At 39.2% G+C, this 20443-nt stretch overlaps 1 protein-coding gene and 1 long non-coding RNA gene across 2 annotated transcripts in view; both read left to right on the forward strand.

Moving 5' to 3' along the window:
• Nucleotides 1-20443, forward strand: part of LOC139124946 (uncharacterized) — a 477972-nt gene that overhangs the window by 143493 nt on the left and 314036 nt on the right. The gene's annotated exons all lie outside the window — the stretch shown is intronic.
• LOC139124896 (aromatic-L-amino-acid decarboxylase-like) overlaps nucleotides 6206-20443 on the forward strand; it is a 60743-nt gene continuing 46505 nt past the window's right edge. Inside the window, exon 1 of the mRNA XM_070691004.1 lies at nucleotides 6206-6443. Within this exon, the coding sequence (XP_070547105.1) occupies nucleotides 6416-6443 (28 nt within the window). The 5' untranslated portion in view covers nucleotides 6206-6415. The remainder of the gene's footprint in view (nucleotides 6444-20443) is intronic.

The raw sequence follows: 20443 nt of genomic DNA on the forward strand, positions 1-20443 counted from the left end.
GTTGTGCCCAGGCCCTCTAGCACACATGATTTATATACAGTGACGTTAACTTTACGGGGCGTAAAGTGAAAAAAAAATCAACTGTGTGTGTTTTCGAGAATGTCAGATTGTCGCATTTGCAACTATGGATAATTTGACTAACGAGACAATGTTGTTTTGGAAGATTTCACTCTACCACCTACGTGCTCCTCAGTAGTCCAAATATATTCGCGGTTTGGTCGCCTTGCCAAAATGACAAACAAAAGTACCCCTCCCCCGCATCACAGGCTGCCTTTATTTTGATTTTTACTAAAAATGATACGATGAAGCGTGTTCTCATTTCATTTGGCGCTTCGTGGGATTTCTTTGGATAATTGGCGCATCGCTCATGCACATAATCAAAGTACAGTCATGACAACAACAAAAACAACAACAACAACAATCTCTTAAAAGTAAGTACAGGATTAAACAGCCTCAAGCATTTTCTACCGTGTGAAAAGCGCTTTGGGTTTACATAACTATGTGTTTGTCGTTGTTGATGATGATAATGTTATTGTTGTTGTGGTAGTTGTTTTATGTTTTTTTAAGTAAACGCGTCAGACCACTGACGCGATCAGTCTACAAGCTCTTGAAAATGATACAGAATATTTCCCCTTTAGCTTGACTCATCGTCTTTGATCATAATACATCATCCATTAATTTGCATATTATTTCTGACAAATTGGAGTTTTTTAGATATGTGTAAGTTTTCGATTCGATCCGTAGCATTTATATATTACGAAGAATGAAAGACCTTTAAAATTGGGAATAACTGTTCAGTGCCAAAAATAGCTGCCGCCTGCACAGGATTAGTTCTCGTAATATCTGCGACCAAAGTTGGCTTCTTAATTACATTTTGAAACCCGACGCAGACCAACTCACAATAACACCAAACCGTTGATGTTATTGCGACGGTAAATGTGCTATTGACTCGTCAAATCTAAGTCAGGGTCATCTGTTTCGGGGTCAGAGTATGATTTGGGCAAAAAAGTTGACCACCCATAAGGAATAACTGTTAGTTGAAACCGTAAAATACATAAAACGAGCTGTCGTTCACCAAAGAGATCATAATTCAAAATGAAAATATATGTGGGCAGTACCACCTACACGGTGTTGTATCTATTATGCTAGTTGTGACCGACTGTGGGCCATAGTAAGACGCAATGTGAATAACTACAGATTTCAGCGATACGCAATAACAGGCGGGTATACACGAGATTTTCGATCAACGCGCGACATATATAGCACGAGCGACGTGAGTGCTATATCGCCAATCGTACCCAAACCGAGTGTATAACCAGGTACGAAGGAGATTATTGCTATAACATTATATCAACATTATGCGTTTGTTGCGATAAAAGCTGTCCCGTTCGTAGTTTTAGCACAGTGTCAGAGTTACTCCAGGATGGAATACACTTAATTTTCATTATTTATAATTTAGTTTAATCCATCATTAAACAGGCGATAGATACAGATCAAGGTAACCACCTACCGAGAAATGAAGAAATAAGGAGTAACCCGTACGTTTTAAAATTTTCACTATTTTTGTCCTGGATGTCAACTGCAAGTTCATGTTCTACTTCCAACTCAGTCGATCTACTTGTGAAATGCAATGTCATAGTTCACATTTGAACTTGAGCCCAGACTTAAATTAACTTGTAAACAATAACAATGCAGTCTACACATGTGCAGGCTGAGTTGACAAGCTGAATACTGTGTATCTCAGCATGCTTTGGGGCAGTAGAACAAGAAACCGTTGTTGACAGGAGTAGTGGTAAAATCAGCTTCTGTCCCTTTGCGTCCTGGGTACATCGTTTCATCGTGAGCACTGGCTGTTCATCATGTGACGTAAAATTCGTCTTTGCCAGTCTTAGTTGTTTGAAATTTGTGTTTTTCTTTCAGAACCCTAGTTGGCAATGACAAAAGATATCTCAATCATTCAATTATCATGACATTTTGCGTATCGTATCACTTGTTAAACATGAAATACCGTTGTGTCGGCGAACAGCATGATACGGCATGCAGTACACTCTTAACGTAGTACACCTCACGACAGAGTAACATGGACAGAGTCGCAACGCTTGCATGCCTTTTGTTCCATGGTCGTCTCGGTAGACTATTGGCTTTTCATATTAAAATGAGCTCCAAAGGTGTTAAACTTTTTGGAGGCTTTGTTTGTGGTTGATAATTATACGAGATTATGCGAAAAATACGACGAGATGGCATCGTACTGCCAGTCGCGTAGCAACCATAGTTACTTTGTGAGCTCTCAGGCCAGAAACACTGCTTCACGCCAATCAAAACATAACACGCCAGCAGTTTCATAAACATGTCCTTCCTTGACGCACGTGTAAAAAAGGGTATGACTGACCGTAAACCATTGAGTAAAACCAGACAGTATCGATAAAAGACTTTCAAATTTGGTTCAAACACACTCATTATATATTCATAAAAATATGAGAGGAATTTTTAAAACGGTAAAACTCATTTTCCTGAAGCTCAAAACACTCCCGTTTTCGCCAGCACGTCAATTCTGCTCAGCACCACACGACAACAACAACACAAACTTTGCCGAACATACTTTCGCTCAACAATTGGCGAAAATCCGAAAATTACCGAAGGATTCATGGTCGGCACTCTTCGGAAAAGAGAGGCGAGAGCTACCTTAGGCGAGGCGAACATGGATGGGTTACGTAACCGCTTCACGCCTTAAACAATACCCGTTGCCACTCTCTCTATGTTTCTCTAAGACCTCACGAAACTGAAAGATTTACACTCTTCCTCCAACTTTCCGCAAAGAACTTTCAGCAACTGTCTTAAAAATCAATCAGGCGCAACAATGCAAAATATTTAGGATGAAACAGAAACGGGTTTCCTAAATTTTATCCATTCTAGAAAGACGTTTAACTTTTGGTAAAACGCGCCTCGGAAACAGATCAAACTCTTAAACCTTTCGAATACATTTTGATCTACTGCTTGTAGGGTCTATGTTGAGCCTCAACGTCTTCACCGGATTATTTTTGTAAAAATAAAAAAATTGAATTTTTCCAATGGAGAAAGCATAGACATGGCAGCCATTTTGAATTTCACATGTCTAGATATATTTGGTAATTTTCTCTCCAATACCAGCTTTTGCACGGTGACCCTCGATGTTTATTCTTAACTTCGAAAGAGAATGGTGTGAAATTCCCTTGCGAAAAGTTTGAGCAAACGTTTAAGTCTTTCAATTCGTAATACCTTCATGAGGTGTGGGGAAAACGAAATCTTCAACATGTTCAAAATCTCGACTTTGAATACATTGCAGTTCGATGACATCCAAACAAAGGTTGTTGAACTCGAATAAATCTAAAATAGTCACGAAGGTCACTTTAAATCAGTCTTGAAATATTGGAATCGTCGACTTTTTTTCTTCATCTTCGCTGGTATTCATGAATTTTTACTAAAAAGCGCACACGCAGAAAAAATTATAATTGATGTGTATCATTACTTGCATTTGTTCAGTAAGGTGAAGACTCTAGATACGGAAAAGACTTTGATAGTCTTCGTGCAGAGTTTTAACATAATTATAAGAGTCGTGAGCGTTTTTGTTGTAATGGCTTCAGTGAAGCCACAAAGATCAGTCCAACGTTAATGTGGGTGAATAATTTGTATAACAGTGTAATTATTAATATCAATAGTTTAAAATAAGCATTGGGCGGACAGTCTGTTGTGACATTTCAAAATACACTAACAAAGATACTCGTACTTCTTTTCCTCCAGTGCTATAAGAGAAATTGTAAAAATCAAATTTTGCGTGTGTCAAGTACGTCTATGCTTTGTTTTGATTGGACGAAAGCTCACGTCCGGTTGTGGTAAATTATAAATTAGCCTTCCTGTCGCCCGCACCCATAAATAAACGTTAATGGTCAGGGCATCGCCCTTTGCTTTTATAAAAGTAAATATACAAGAACTCGAACGGCCCCTGAACGAGCATAGGATGATGCCGGTACACAAGAGCGTTTAGTAGATAGCAGGAAAAGTTTAGTGATTGATATAGCGAGATAATTTAAAAGTTCGGGGTAAACGTTAGAAATGCTGCTTTGAGAACTGACTCTCTAAAATTAGAAAATGTGGCTCAGAGCATTGCGCTTCGCTGTACTAGTGTTGTCACTTTTTGTCGTCTGCGTTATTTCCAGTGTCATAGCCGAGTACCAATATTTCATATCTCACTCCTCAATATTGGTTGATCCTGGGCACTGAATTTCCTTTCGACGACAGCCGGATATTTTTTTTTTTATTTTTGAGTGCTGAAACTATATGGAGAAACAACTTTTAAATGCCAGAAACGCAATGTTAAGATCGCAGGCTGGAATACCCTCGTTTGGGGTAAAATTCAGCCTATACAACCCTCACCCAGTGGTGCGGTCTATATGCCGTGTCACATATCTCGAATAGCCGCCTGCAAAGGGTGGTTGCTTAAAACCTATGGCCGGCAAACACCGACTGCGACAATGGACTTTTACAACATACTAATTTACTATTATATATTGTCACACTGAACAACAAAATCGTGTGTGGTTGATAAGGCGCTGTGCCTAACGGTACCATTCGTAACCGCATTACCTCCTAGAGCAAACAGAAAAAAAATTTTGTATCGAGCGTTTTTGCCCTAGTTTGGGTCGTCTTCTGCTCAGTTGGTGAAAGGCAACATCGAGAAGACACTTCTTACGCGTCAAGGCTGAACTTGTCTCGGGGACAGATATTCGGACTCTCAAACTTTTACAATTCTTTCCTGATATACCACTTGTAAGGATTCATTTTAAACTCTTGGTGTAAAAAAACGTTTCACCGGCTTAGTTTTTCGAAAATCGAAAATTGTATTTTTCTCAATAGAGTTAACACAGGGATGGCGGCCATTTTGAATTTCAAATATCGGTAAATCTTGAATAATTTGTTTCTCTGGTTCCGAAGTTTTCACGGTGACCCTCGATTTTTATTCTTGATTTTGAAAGAGAATGACTTATATTTTCTTTGAGAAAAGTTTGAGCAAAAGTTTAAGTCTTTCACTATCGAGGTGCATACTACCTTAACTTTTAACTTCAGAAATATATAGAGGTCAGCACGTGTAATATTGTCAATGACCAAACTCGACAGTTTGGGAGCGAACATGATTATGTATTCTGATACTTTTGCATGGTTGAAATTCAAGGGAATGTAGTCATGTACGGAGAATTGTAGCTCAAATGTAGGCGAACTTTTACAAATGCTATAGCCAATAAGTAAAACGTCGAAATCGCTTTACTTACAACACAGACGCCTAGTAATTGCGGCACTGACTAATTAATTAATAAAGTTAAAATAAACTAAATGTCAACATTCTCCAATCACTTTCACAATTTTCGACTGCTTAGTTTTCGTGTCGGGTGAAGTACAGTTGGGGCCAGGTCTTGGGGTTAGCTGGTCGGAATGGCGCGGGCGTTAATTATACGAGACCAGCACCCCAGAATGCTATGTGCGCCCACGGCAGCGGTCGGGTCGCTGGCATGGTGAAAAAAAGCTGCTGGCGATGGACAAGCATCACAAAGTTTAACGTCTGCGTAAACATAGGTTTCCTGGTCAGAAAGCGCTTCATTTTCTATCGTCGCGTTGTGTTTTTTTTTACCTGGACAGACGACAAGAAAAATGAGTCTTAGACACGGGAGTTTTGTATCACGTTGGGACATTTTACGAACATGCACACGCAGTATAATCGATTATAAAAACTAAGAAAATCATGACGATATCAGAAAGCTACATAATCTTCGTAAACTCTCTCTCTCTCTCTCTCTCTCTCTCTCTCTCTCTCTCTCTCTCTCTCTCTCTCTCTCTCTCTCTCTCTCTCTCTCTCTCTCTCACTTTGTCTATTTCCACAAACCAAATTTTACCCTTACGTAGAGAGAGTTCACAACATTATTACAGAAATTTCTAAGGTGTTGAAAAGTATTTTCATACTTTGAGTCAAAAATTATTCTCATAAATTATCTGACGAGATGAAATGACAGTAGGTGGGCAACGAATATGGTGTGACTTATATCGGCAGGCTAGGGGGACTCCTTGACTTGTGGGCGGCGCCCTCTCTTATGAATGGCTGTTGAGATGTAGTTTTATTAATACGTTAATGACATATGATTGGTTGTAACAACAACTCGGCGCTGAGCAAGTTCCATTCACTTGATAGCTGGATGCTGAACCGTCGGGTTTGGCGTCACTCACTCCTGCGTTCTCACACTCTGCGGTACGCACCGACAATCACAGCGGGTACTCTCACCCGAGACTCTTGCACGACACAGAACCTTTCGGCGGGCACATTTCTTTGGCGGGCGCGGGAAAAAACGACAACGTCACACAAGAGATTCATTGATCTGTGTTCACTTCAACGATGGATGTAGAAGAATATCGGAGACGCGGTAAGCCACTCTTAAACACTAGATATATCTCACAACTTCAAAGGCCAGTCTCCCGCTGTCCGTCACCCGTCCCCGTTACAATATAAAGCAACATCTGTCGCTGTATCGTCTGCAACTGCTATTAGCCGAACAATTGTGCAAAATATCAAACCAGCTTAACAATTTAAAGCCCGCAAAGCTGGTTTAACGGAACCCCCTCAAAATTACATTATATATTGCAATGTCATTTTAGCTGATCGGTCGTTTAAACAGCTGCATATGAACTGTAGACGCACGGCCCTGCTTGGATACTGGGAGTTTTGGGGTGCCACATCTCTTTCAGAGAACTGGAGCGCTTGTTTGAAATATCATGGTAGTGTGTGATTTTTGCTTGCTGAATAGGTGGTGTAAAGAAATCATGTTACGCCCAAAATCACAGTACATCATAAGTTTCTGATAAATTCAAGCCCTGGTCAAACCAATGACAGCCGTTGTGCGTGCGTGGACAAGGGCGGGTGTAGCTTGAAAGACGCACACTGATTTAAACAAACCCTTTCAATTTTTTTCTGGGATGTTTTTAATATGCATGTGGAATAGCCTTAATATATTATTCGTATCAGCATCAATCTCTTAACATTTGAAATGAAAATACGTCATTTTTTTCATTTGAAACAGATAGAACGAAACAGTATCTCACTTCCAAAGAGCAATTCATTTGCATAAAGCTTAGATTTTATACTTTAAAGTCACTGCCGATCAACAGCTAGTAACAAAATCAGTCTGCAAAAAGATCTGAAAAATGTACATCAGCGGGAAAATCGGAAATCATCTATGTGTATATGCAAAAACCCTAAAAATGGCATTCATTTTTATGAATAGCATAAAATATCTTTTATTGGACAATGCAATTATTTTAACCCAACCAGTTTGCAATATTTAATTACCTTCATTTCTTGGAAATTGCACGTCTTCACGTTCTATGTTTATACCTTTACCAACGAAATGCTTCTTCAGTGAAGATTCTCACTTTTCTAATTTTGTAGTACATTCTCATTTCGAGGCTGCTTGGTCGTTAGGCGGGTCATCTTTGTACCAGGGTTTCGTTGAAATTAATGTTTGCAAGTCAGAAAATCGCCACAACGTGAAAACACAAGCAACAGTCAGTCTGAAATATACAATAGACTGGTTTGACAATATGGCAGAATGGTTATGAAATTAAAGTGGATTAAAATATTGAATATTTCAGTGTTAATATGCCGAATTATGTACAGAGCCAGCATAAAAAGGTTCGACGTTTTGCAACGACGCTGTTTGAAAATTTTGATCTTTTTTTCGGCACGATTTTTTCAATTTCGATCCACATACGAGTCAACTTCGTCATGCTCGCTCCTTTGAAAACCGAAACTCGTTGGAAAGTTAGGCGTTTTCATCGGCTGCAGTCTCACTGGCCGGGCCTCTACTTGTGTATTTTTCTCCAATGACTGTCTTTTTTTACTTCATTTTGCTGTGTTGATGTCAGCCTATACCGCGACTGAATCCCGTCATCTTCTCAAGGACCCCGGTCACAACGCTTTAAAGTCATATCAGATTTTTCTCCTATTTTGCCAGTTTTTGTTGCCTTTGTTGTTATTTTTTAATATCTTAATTTTATTGACCATAATATTCACTCCTAACAACAGGAGTAAAGACATTTAAACTGTATTGTGTTACCCTTTACACTGACAAAGTCAATTTCTGTCCAACGTTTTGAAACATAACTCAGAAAATTTCCTTTTCAAATACTGACAATTTTTCATTTTTTTCCAGAATTTTGTTCAAAAATTGTAGTCAGTGTAGAGTAATGTCAGTTTTGTCCAAAATTATCAAAAAGTAACTGAAAAATTGCAAAAAAAGGGCAAAATGTTGCACTAGAATTTTGATGGGAACGATTACAAGACTCAAAGGGTTAATGCTTTCTCCCGAGGCTGTGAACTCAATGACTGTCATCCTGGCCTTCTGTTTATGTTTCCCAATATGATAGATTTTTAATTCAAGCAACGCACTGCTCTTCGTTTTATGTCGCTCACTGAGCTTGAACACTGGTGAATTTGTGTCACGATTTGAAGACTTGCTTGAGTTCTTGCACACGATCAAACTCCTTGAGTTGTTCCAGGGTTAACACAGGCCCGTGTATTTTAAGAATTGCGACATTCGGTGACGTAGTAACAAGTGCCTCGGGAAGTGTTATGATTGGTTCAAATAATACAGCTAGTTTTATTGCAAATGGTTTAAACTGTAATCAATCTGCTTAATTCTTGTCGATATGAATTTCGATCGACTTTTAAATCACTGTAGTGGATTTTTTTGCTGTCACTTATCTACTTTTCTTAAGGCTATTGTGAAATATTTATTTAGTTAATCTCAATTTTTGAGTGTGCGAGCGTCTCGTGTAATGAACGACATTTCCAGATTTTACAATTGGATAGAGTCGCTAAGCACAGGCCTGGACTCGTTCGGACGATATATGGCGCCAAAGGGCGCCATGTCACACGGGTTGTAGTGTTGCTCACGAAATCGACTGCACCCAGCCCGCGTATAAAATTATGACTCTGTCCGGGCGTTAGTGGTGCGGTTGTTTAACTGACGAACGACACGATTTTAAGTGACACAATTTGTAATTCTGCTCTGTCTCCACTGTTACACGTCTGCGTACTCATGACTTTCGTCCGCAGATCTAGCAAAGGTTCCCGCCAATTTTATAATTAAGGTTGAAAGCCTTGGGTGTCACGGTAAATGATCAAACTTAAGACCATGACTATGTATCCTACGACAATAAATGGACTCATGGCCTTGACATTGCGCAAAACAATGGCAAAGAAACGACAACCGTACGACAATTTAGTGTCGATTGCGATAATTCAAGAAGGCGCTCTTGTGTGCAATATCCTCCTAGAATTTCTAGAAACTGCCAATTTGTCAAATGATACAGAGGGCCAGTATTTCGGCTCAGATTCAGAGATAATCATGTTTCTGATGCGTACCATCGATATTTGCATACGACTGTCACTCCCCTAGTTCATCCGAAAATACATACTTGTATCTAAGTAAATATATTTGTCAGATACTCTCAAACGATAATATCAGATGGGTTCAATATAACATATTGCGCTGCCAGCACAATGCCTCACGCCGTCGCATATTGCCCTGGCATATCGAATATTGCCCTGTCCTGTCACAGATCCCCCACTAAGGCAATATTTCTTCGTTTTTTGAATATTCGTTCGGGCTGTGTTGAGATACTTTCGAAATCTTCAAATATTGGCACAGGTGTAGGCTTTGATATCCTTTTCACGAAACCAGGCAAGCTTACAGACGCCATCGCCAAAAAAAAACTATGATTCTCGCGTGTCTTGGTGAGTCTCGGTGTTAGTCCTGGCCTTTGTTGCGTCTGTCTTCATTGGTGTTGTGTGTTTGCGATATTGTCGAAGTATGGGGTTTTAAAACCACTTCAAAGGCGTGGCTCTAACAATAGAATAGAAATATTCATCCAATCACAACTATCAAACCATCTGCTGGAGTGATCATGCAAATTTCCTACCTGTCAATGACATTCTCGCACAACTAATAATAGGATAGTCCAAATATAATTCAAACATCCGTTGTTTTTATCAATATTTTGCCCAAATTAATTTACAATTCGTGATGCGGATGTCATAATCAAAAACAACCTGACACCGATCTCTATATAGCAATGAGAACGGAGGGAAACCTGATTTGTATAATGTATCGAAAAAATACCTTGGCCTGTGGACAGCCAAGAATTGTTACTAGTAATTACCCGCCACCCAAAAGAGGCGTTTTTTCGCTTCTCCGTCGGGATAAACCACTCCACGATGGGGGGGGGGGAGAATTAACGTTATTGTAAAACTGCCTGGAGTTATTGTTACCAGAGATGGGCTCTACCCAGTCACATTTCCCTTACATTTGCATATAGTAAGTACGATAGATACAATTGTAGCGAAATTACACAATTCAGCAGATACTGTCGCGTAGTGATAGTTTCCATATCGAGTATATACAACGCGGGCGACCGATTTAGCGTGTGTGGTTCTTTTTTGTGTCACCCAGTTTCACATAAATCAAGTATTCCTTAATCTCTCGACTGCAAAGACACGGCAACTTACGAACGATTGTCGTACACAGAATAACCTTTTCGCAGCGAAAACGAAAACTGATTCCGTGAATATGGTCGACGGGAAGGGCACTGTTAGTCACCATGTGCCTTATGCTGGTCCTGTTTGTAGTAAAAGGACTTGTTTCGGTCACTCGGCGTTCCACTGTCGTCATTGAAGGGATTTCGAAGTCGTCTGCTCAAGAGACGTAGCGTACTTGTTAAGGTAGAACGCGCCTCGGGGACAGATATTCGGACTCTCAAACTATTACAATTCTTTTCTGATACCACCTATGAGGATTAATTTTAAAGCTCTTAGTGTAAGGAAACTTTTTTCGAAATTCGAAAATGTTATTTTTCTTCATAGAGTTAACACAGGGATGGCAGCCATTTTGAATTTTAGATATCGGTAAATCTTGGGTTATTTGTTTCTCTAGTTCCAAAATTTGCACGGTGACCATCGATTTTTATTCTTGATTTTGAAAGAGAACGGTTAAAAGATTCCTTATGGAAAGTTTTAGCAAAAGTTTAAGTCTTTCCCTTTCGAGGCGCATACGCTATACTACCTTAACGTAGATGCGCGCTTTCGATATTAGCCTTTCAGTGCACAAGTTCCGCAATTGTTGTGCGAGACTTCGCGAGATAGTGCGTGGTTTAACATCATCCATGGTGTTGAATTTAGCGCGACAGTACCTAATTTATTATGAGAGATCTAAATGTACCTCAGTTTTACAAAAAAAAGGACATTTCAACCAGCTTTAATATGACTAGTACATTGGACATCAAAGTATCGAGAGATCCCGCGAAATGTGCAGGAAATCGTATATCCCCCTTGAAATGACCCCTTCGTAGTATAGAAAGGTTGTGCTCAATGTCTATCCAGGAACAGCGAAAGCGCACTTCCTGAATGTCTGTCAACGACAGAAAGTTAGCATGACCGTAGGTCTACCTGTGGGGGAAAACACCGTGGAAAATTGTGTCTGTTCATAAAGTCACACATTCTAGCCATCCTTGTGTGCAAAACCATGTCCATTAAAATCTTGATAGTATTTTTTTCACTTCTCTGATCTATGAATGTTCATGTAAATCGGTAGAGCTGTAGAAAGTTAGAAAGATTACGGGAACTGACAATCTTAAACGCTTCAAAGATGGCGTAGGACTTCTCACGACATCTATTCAACGAGCATTATTGGTTAAAAGTGGTGGACGCGACAGTGAAGTCAGCGACCAATCACCACGCGCCTCGAGGGCAAGAGCAGAAAAAATGAAGGAACGAATTTATTTCAGTGTTACACGTCACAGGTTCTGTAATGGCCGTTCTGCAAACATGAATACAGCAATCATGAATATAAATAGCTCTACCTACGTCATCAGAGAGTTGAATAAAAAAATGTTCGTGTCTTCGCTTGTGTTTGTTCCTATTTATCGGAACTTAGCTTCTTCCTGAAAATGGCTGAAGCTACACAAGTCTTTATTGTGTAATTTTTTATTCATTTTCAAACGTACGCTCTCAATAATTCTTGGGATTATCAAAAAGAATTCTTGTTATTCTGATGAGTTCAAACTAAAGTGAGTATAGCGAAGTGAGTTCAACAACCGCTCCAAGTTTACCGCTGCTCAAGTTTTGGTTGTTTGTTTTTAGTCTTATTTGTCTCTCTATTATCATGTTAACTAAAAACTATTAATGGATTATAAAAATGCAGAATTATCTATACCTCCTACGGAAGAACGGGAATTTAGACAGATATTTGAACTCTCAAATTTCTACAATTCTTTTCTGATCTACTACTTGTTGCCGCTCATTTTAAAGCTCTTGAAGAAAAACTTTCACCGTTGGCTATTTAAATTTAAAATCTCGCAAAATATTGGACAATTTGCTCAGCGAGTTCCAAACTTTTCCCCCGATTTTTATTGTTGATTTGGTAAGAGAATGGTTGAAAGTTTCATTTCGGAAAGTTTGAGCAAAAGTAAGTCTTTCACTTTCGAAGCACATACTACCTTAACGCTGAAAGTACAAATGAAGTGTACTTTGCTTAAATTATGTACAATATTAGATCGTACTTTACTGTGAAATATGCGTAAAATGAATTAATAGTTAAGCCAAGTTTGGATTTCATTAATTCACAGACTTACAGCGAGAATGTTAAGTTTTATGTCACATGGTATTTCATTCTCCAAAACTGTCCCTGTGTATGTGTGTCTTTCTATCTACCTGTCTATCCTTTTGTCTGCCTATCTGTCAACATAAATCTGTCAGCTTGTCTAAGGGTCTGAGTTCTCCTTGACAAGTGGCACCTATAACGGTAAAGCGGACGTGAGGTCTGACACAGGCCAGGGTTATCCTATTAATATTTAAAACAAAAATCGAGGAAGGACAGCACAAAGCGTTCAAGCTATGTAGCTTGCATGAAAAGTGTACCACACGCTCCGTCGCTAGTTCAATGTCAAATCCAGATTCGAGGGAAACAGTGCCAATGACTCTGTCTAGCGGACTTCAACACTGAAATATTAAAACATTATACGCTCTGTAAGTGAGCCAGAGTTCTAGTTGATTAAACGGAAAAGTTACTTAATCAGCCGAATTTTGTAGGAAAAGAGTAAGCTTAAAGGACATTTTCTTGCGTTTTTCGACTTTTTAAAAGTACAAATTATTGAACACTTCAGCTACTTTAAATCACCATCTCTCTCTCTCTCTCTCTCTCTCTCTCTCTCTCTCTCTCTCTCTCTCTCTCTCTCTCTCTCTCTGTATGCGCACCTGTAGCAACTATAATCATATTATCTGGTGATCGGCTGAACCCGTGAAACTCAATAATAGGCACGAAATACACTTAATATGTTCTCAGTTTTGGAGAGAGAGAGAGAGAGAGAGAGAGAGAGAGAGAGAGAGAGAGAGAGAGAGAGAGGCAATTGTGTGGTTATAACCACTTAGAAAGTCAAGGACATAAATATTACAATCTGGTTTCGTTTTGTACAAATATACGCTTGGTAGTAAAATGTACGTGGACCAAATACGATCGAATAGTTAAAATTAATTGCTCGGTTTAATTTGCCGGCAGAGCACTGTACGCCGTCGTGTCGGTACGTTCCAAGAGGGCTATTAAACACACGAATCACGTTAAATGTGTCGCGGAACGGAGGTTGAAGTGCCAAATTAGTGCAGCAAACGAGAACCGAACCGCTCGCCGTTACACATTCATGATGTCTCCTATAACTAATGATGTACGAGTCAATCATATTTGTATTCCAGTCTTTCACCGAGTGAGCGCGGTCGCGCCAGAGCAGAAAGCCTGTCCATCTTCCTTCGATGCGCCCGTCTACTTGCCATCGCGTCGAGAGCGTGGTACAATATTTGTCGACTTCAATTCCAATAGGCCAAAAGCTTAGCCTGTTTGCGTTGAACTATATATATTCTGATGCATCACCTGGAGTCTCCGATGCCTAATCCTGCAGAGATCCCTCGTCGTTGACTGACTGACTTGGCGTCTCCCGGGAATCAGTGCGTTTTCTCCCGCCTCGTCAATGCTGCCACGCTCAGTAAAAGTCCTTCATTCAGCGTGGCCGCGTCAGGTGTGGATTAATTGAGGCGAAGGCACTCTATAACCTTTTCATTTTTTTCCCCGCTGCAGTGTGTCTTTCCTTTTCACAGACTTTTTCTAATCTTTTCCAATGTGTATCACTTGAACGTGGAAAGGATAAAAATGTTATTTTTATGAACGTTTTTATAAAACACGAAGTAAAGGACAATTCGTTCAATTCTCAAGGGGGCGTGTTTTTTAAGTCGTTCTAAAAACACACGACATAAAGACTTGATACGTATGTTGTCGGATAAATGGTTTGAAGTCACGTGATTTGATATAAATTTTAATGAGTCAAAAGATGTCACCCTAAATTGGCAGAATGGGACAAAGTAAACACATATTTTCCAGTATGGCATCGCTGTGATACGCTAGACACGATGACAAAGTTGACAATGAATCGCACTTTTGAAAGTGTAGATGTAGGGCATTTAACGGTGCCAATTATTAAACACAGTTGACACAAGAATCCTTATACAGTTGTCGGTTGTGTTTTGGTTTAATAAACAAAAGTGTACAGCCCGTTCAATCTCTTCGCAGAGCTTAAACTTCTACTGATGGAAAAAAAATCAGCGTTTGATTGAAAAAGGTTTATATTTTTATAAGCTCGTACGACGCACGTAGGACAACATACTTTTGTTCAGTGATGTTTACGAGATAGAAGGGAAGAAAGAGAGGGGAAGAAGGGGGTGAGGATAGACAGACGGACAGACAGTCAGAACCTGAGAGACAAGTAGGAAAAGAGACATAAATAGACAGCTATATACATGCAGGCAGTCAGACAAAGCGTTTTGAGTGAAACGGTGAGTTGGTGACGTAGTGACAGTTAGTGTCGTATGACAGGATTCATCTCGTGGCTCTTCATGTTGTATGATTCAAACCTCTCGTGTTTGCCGCCTTTGTCGTTGTCTAGGCGACACTCTTCTCATTATTGATGACGTTAACGTGGACGACCAAAAATGACAACGATGACGATAATAGTTTGAAAACATACATGAAGCAGTAATTATGGTAGGAAATGGCGTTGTATCTTACTAATATTTTGACGTAATTAGTCACGTCACAGATAGCTGATATGGTCGGCAGTCACAAAACATCAAGTAGAACTGCTTTTATTGATAAAAACTCGTGTGTGGTCTATCACAAACCACATCTCTTAATAATGAACTTGTAAGTGTTCCTACTCGTGATCGCCAAAAAAAGTTTCAGTAATTCAGTAATCAATCATAACTCAGGACCACAAATACCCAAATACTAAATACATAAATGATCAACAAGTTTAATATTCTTGATTTGCATACATACGCAAATGAGAGTTGTAGAATTTGATATTCATGTGATACCGAGTTCATACGTTTTGTCATGGTTAAAAAAATTCAAAGATTCTCCATAAGAGGTTTTTAGAAATTCACAAAATATGACGTCACGGTCTTGTAACGTCTGCTTCGGAACAAACTTCTTGTCTCTGTTATACTTTTATTTGCGTTGCGGCACTTGTCAGATAACTAACCTGGCGGGAACTATTTTCACTGCAAGGTGTGCGATCGTCTGTGTGGAGTACACGACTCAAAAAGTATTCAAATGTTTTAAAAACTATTTGTCCGGGGAAACTGTGAATAATTATGTGAATAATCATGAGCATTAGTAACTACGTCACACGACGTGGTAAAATAAAACTCTCGCGATAGAAGACTAGAAGCAAAACCAATTACTAGTATACCGCAGACTGTTGCGTCACCAATCAAAACGAGGCTCACTTTAAACCAAAGCTGGGGCGCATTCAACAAGATTCTGTAAACACGCAGGTAAAATTTTTGTACGAGGCTAGGGAAACAAAAATTATGCAAATGTAGAACGTATTGTATTTGAATCATAGAAAATTTCCCTTCAAATCAAACATGGAAGTATACACAGTACAAACACGTTCAATTTTCATAAGAGGCAGTTGCGAATTTTGTTGCGTATGTTTTAGAGGCTTGCTGGTAGCTTTTTGCAAATCTTACCACGGCAAACAAAGAAAATTAATGACGTGGCCTAACGTTAAAATGGGATCTATCGGCAAGGAGGCAACTTAATTCGGGAGCTGGGCCCTTGTTTGGGTTCAGGGCTTTTACCTTTATAGGGCGAGGGTCGAAAAAGATGCGTGGGCCTCAGTGCTTCCTTGTGCGCGTCTCTTGTCATCCTTCTCGTTGAATAATCTTTGTTCTCATAAATACGCGTCCGTTTGCTCTGAGATTTCACGGGCCTTACTCCAAATCTTTGAGTTGCCCTCATCCAGGTTTGTTCAAATTATGATGATATCGATGCCGGCCATTTAACTGGAAGTACTAGTGAGGGCAAGTTTTGGGACTTCAACACGGCATGACATTGCACATATAATTAATTCAAAATAATTTGAATTTGAAATAGTTGAACAGAAAATTTGAATGACAGCTTTTGCACTCTGTTAAGTTAAGGACAGGAGAAACTTAACGAAAATGGTAATCGTTATCAAGGGAACCGAGGCATAGATAATTGAAAAGTTCACGGGTCAAGAAGTCAGCAAAACTCGTGCAATAAAAGAACGGTAGACAAATCAATGAACGAGCCAAATCGCCAATCAACGACGCAGACGCATTCAAAATAGCAAATCAGTGACGTCGAGATATTCCGAATCGCCAATCAACGGCACGAATGCATTCCAAATCGCCATTCAACGACGTCAACGCATTTCAAATCGCCAATGAACATCAGTGATTTATTAAGAGTAAATACACAAAATGTGCTTAAATTACTAAACATCTTTGATATTGTGAAATCAGGGAAGAAAGTTGGCGTTATACATTTCACCGTGTTGAGAGAGGTCGTGACTGGTCGTCATCGTGTGTTGGTCTTTGGCATGCGAATAAGTGACGTTAGTTCCAACAAAGGAGGTTATTTTAAGACATACGACACTGCCTTCTATATGTTTTGGTCAGTGAAGCGACGGAGAAAAGACAGTCCGAGGCTATATTTAACTGCGTCACGACGCTCAGGACAGTTTCAATCCAATTCACAGTCAATGGCTGACTCAGTGACATTTCCACTAACGCGTTGAAGATAACTGAGCGTAGCTAATTGCACGTCGATCCAGTGATTTTTTTATCCGGCGAAAAGTTCAGCAATGCCGATCAGATTCTGAACACGCCGTTCGCAACGCCAGAACGGTCGGGAATTTGACAGTTTGCTGAATAAACTTTAACTCGCGGTAACTCATCACATGACACTTGCTCGGCCACGAATTTATTCTAGAAATACAAGTGTGTTTGGTTTTTTTAATATCTAGTTTTGGAGGGAAAATAACTATGACGTCAAACGGGAAAAATAGGTCTTCACAGGCATTGATATGAAGTATATCAACTGCGGAATTTGTTTTAGTCGTGAGGTATAATTAATATATCTGTTGCTTTGAAGTTGCGCGCGTTTCGAAGGTGAACTACCTCAAATTTGGTTGAAGCTTTCCACAAGCAGACGTTGAACAATTCTATTTCAAAATGTAAGATAAAAATCAGGGTTAATCATGCAAGTAACACATTACCCTACATATTGACCGACACTGAAATTTCAAAATGGTCGCCATCCCTTCGTTAACTCTACGAAATTTTTGATTTTCAAAACGTCAATTTACTCCGAGAGCTTCACAATGAGCCTGTACAAACAGTCGACTTGAAAAGTATTTTATGAAATTGAGAGTATGAATATCTGTGCCCTCGGCGCATTCTTCCTTCAAGGTAGTATGAAAATGAAAGACTTGAACTTTTGCTCAAACTTTCCCCCAAAATTTTCAACCATTCTCTTTCATAATTACGAATAAAAATCGGGGGTCACCATGCAAAATTTGGTACTAGAGAGACAAATTACCCAGGATTTATCGATATTTGAAATTCAAAATGGCCGCCATCCCTGTGTTAACTCTACAGAGGAAAATAAAAGTTAGGATTTTCAGAAAACTAGGACGTTAAAAATCTTTAGGACGCCAAGAGCTTTAAAACGAACCCCCACAAGTGGTAGATCAGAAAAGAATTATGAAAGTTAGCGAGTCCGAATATCTGTCTCCGAGGCGCATACTACCTTAAGGAATTCGCGTCTCAAAGTGGAATCACGTATTACTAAGTTGTGTCCAAACTTCCCTCGAGGTAACTTCAAACCATTCTTTCTCAAAATCTAGAATAAAAATCAGGGCTCACCGTAGAAATGTTGGTTATAGAGAAACATGCAGAACTAGATAACTGACCTGTAAAATATTTCAAATTTTTCGAACAATATTCACAAACAACTTTTTTCCTGTAAAAAATATCTGTGCGCGACATCCATAATTGTGAGAGGACACGAACCTATAAGATAATTTATACGTAATTTTAACATAATTAATTAATATTAATTGTTTGCTTTTCCAAAGGGCATTGACCCTAATGTTAAATCAATCACTAGCTAAGTCTTATTTTATGCACGCCTGAAGGGAAACGTTTTCGTGAAATGCGGTTTTCATAACACAACACTGGAATGTTAGTATCGTAGCTTTATCGCACTGCAGTCTTTTTGAAGTTTGTCGGAAACAAAATGATAATCTTGAGCTTCTGATTTGACCCTTCCCACTATCGTACAAAACTCTGTCGTCGACACGACAAACTGACAGTGATGTCTAGCCCAGCACCGACTAGAATCATCGAACCCAGCTTGTATACCTTAGACGCGGAGCGCACATATCCGTTCGTGTCAGCTTATGTCAATGGCGCAGATAGTTCAAACATAAGTGATAAAAATTAAGTGTCCTGTTGTAACGTGGATACATTCCATGATTTTTACGACTTTTTACAACAAATCAGGAATCGAAATGTTCGCAGATTGTAGCCTTTTACTATATTATTTTCAAAAAATTAACAATTCACGGGAGACGAAACATATCGTCTTCACTTACGTTTTGTGTGCGCGCGAGGTTAGGAAGCAACTTAGGGGAGGCGAAGCGATGCATTTTAAAACGCCCAGTTTATTCAAGACAGTCCCTCGCGGCTTGAAGGCATGCACCACGAGCATAGAAAATAAGCTAGTGAAAATGTCACCATTCAAGGGAATCTTTTTTATCATTTTTGACAGCCCAGCCAACAAAAAGCAAGAGTTGGCCAATTTCTGCGACACAGGACAATCACCAGTGAAATCACATAATGAGCAAATGATGGTCAATTTGATCTCCATGACAACGTGCTTGCAGTTGTCGTTATATTCCAAGCAAAGAATGCACGCAGAAAAATTTTTATCTGCTAATTTTGCGGTAATTTCTGTATCATTACCGTCCTTAGAAAGATGTTCATATTGCCGAGTAGCGCTATAGTACTGTTGTAACTGCGTTGTTGAGGGATTGCGACTCAGAAAAATTGCCATGACAACTTGTATATATTGTACGACAATTTCTTCAAAATCAAATTTACACATTAAGTTCAAAGAAATCGTCAACGTAAGCTTATTTTACTTTTCGGTAAACAAAAATTACCTCGCAAAAAACATCTTTACGGATAAGTTGAACATTCAGACATATCTCTATTGAACAATTTGGAAAATTCGAATTTGAAAAATCTTGAAGAAAAAAATTGACTAACATCAAGTTCAACGATTATAAATCTAACGAATCAGACTGATATCGGGTCATTTTACGGGTAGCTTATGGGTACCAGAAACTCCCTAGGTACCGCTTGTATGAGACGTACGGAGCGTTGTGGCCCGGCGACAAGTTTCAGGCATTCGAGTGATTACACTTAATACGTCTAATCATAAAATGACTGCCTTTATCAAATTTGGAGGATTTTGGAAAGATGTTGAGCATGTTCAGGTTCATCTCACATAACTAGTCACCAACAGAATTTCAGTCATGGTTCACCATCACAATCGATTAAAAGTAGACAGTGCCAAGACCCAGTGAAGCAACCAGCAATTGTTTACCAATCAGTTGCTTATTTAAAGTATAGTACATCCTAGGGGCAGCAGTGATTGTAGTGAGCCGTACAGAAAATACCCTCTCTCTCTCTCTCTCTCTCTCTCTCTCTCTCTCTCTCTCTCTCTCTCTCTCTCTCAAAAGATATGTAACACACACGCGATGTATGTATGTACTCTGTCTGAGTGTTTGTGTGGTGTTTATGTATATATATATATATATATATATATATATATATATATATATATATATATATATATATATATATATATAATAGTCACAAGTAGCAATTATGAATATTATTAGTTATCAAAATAATCAAAGAACGAAGATAATCAAAGGGCAAAGATTT

Source organism: Ptychodera flava (genome assembly GCF_041260155.1).
Source record: "Ptychodera flava strain L36383 chromosome 23 unlocalized genomic scaffold, AS_Pfla_20210202 Scaffold_24__1_contigs__length_23054250_pilon, whole genome shotgun sequence".
In the NCBI taxonomy this organism is placed as follows: domain Eukaryota; kingdom Metazoa; phylum Hemichordata; class Enteropneusta; family Ptychoderidae; genus Ptychodera; species Ptychodera flava.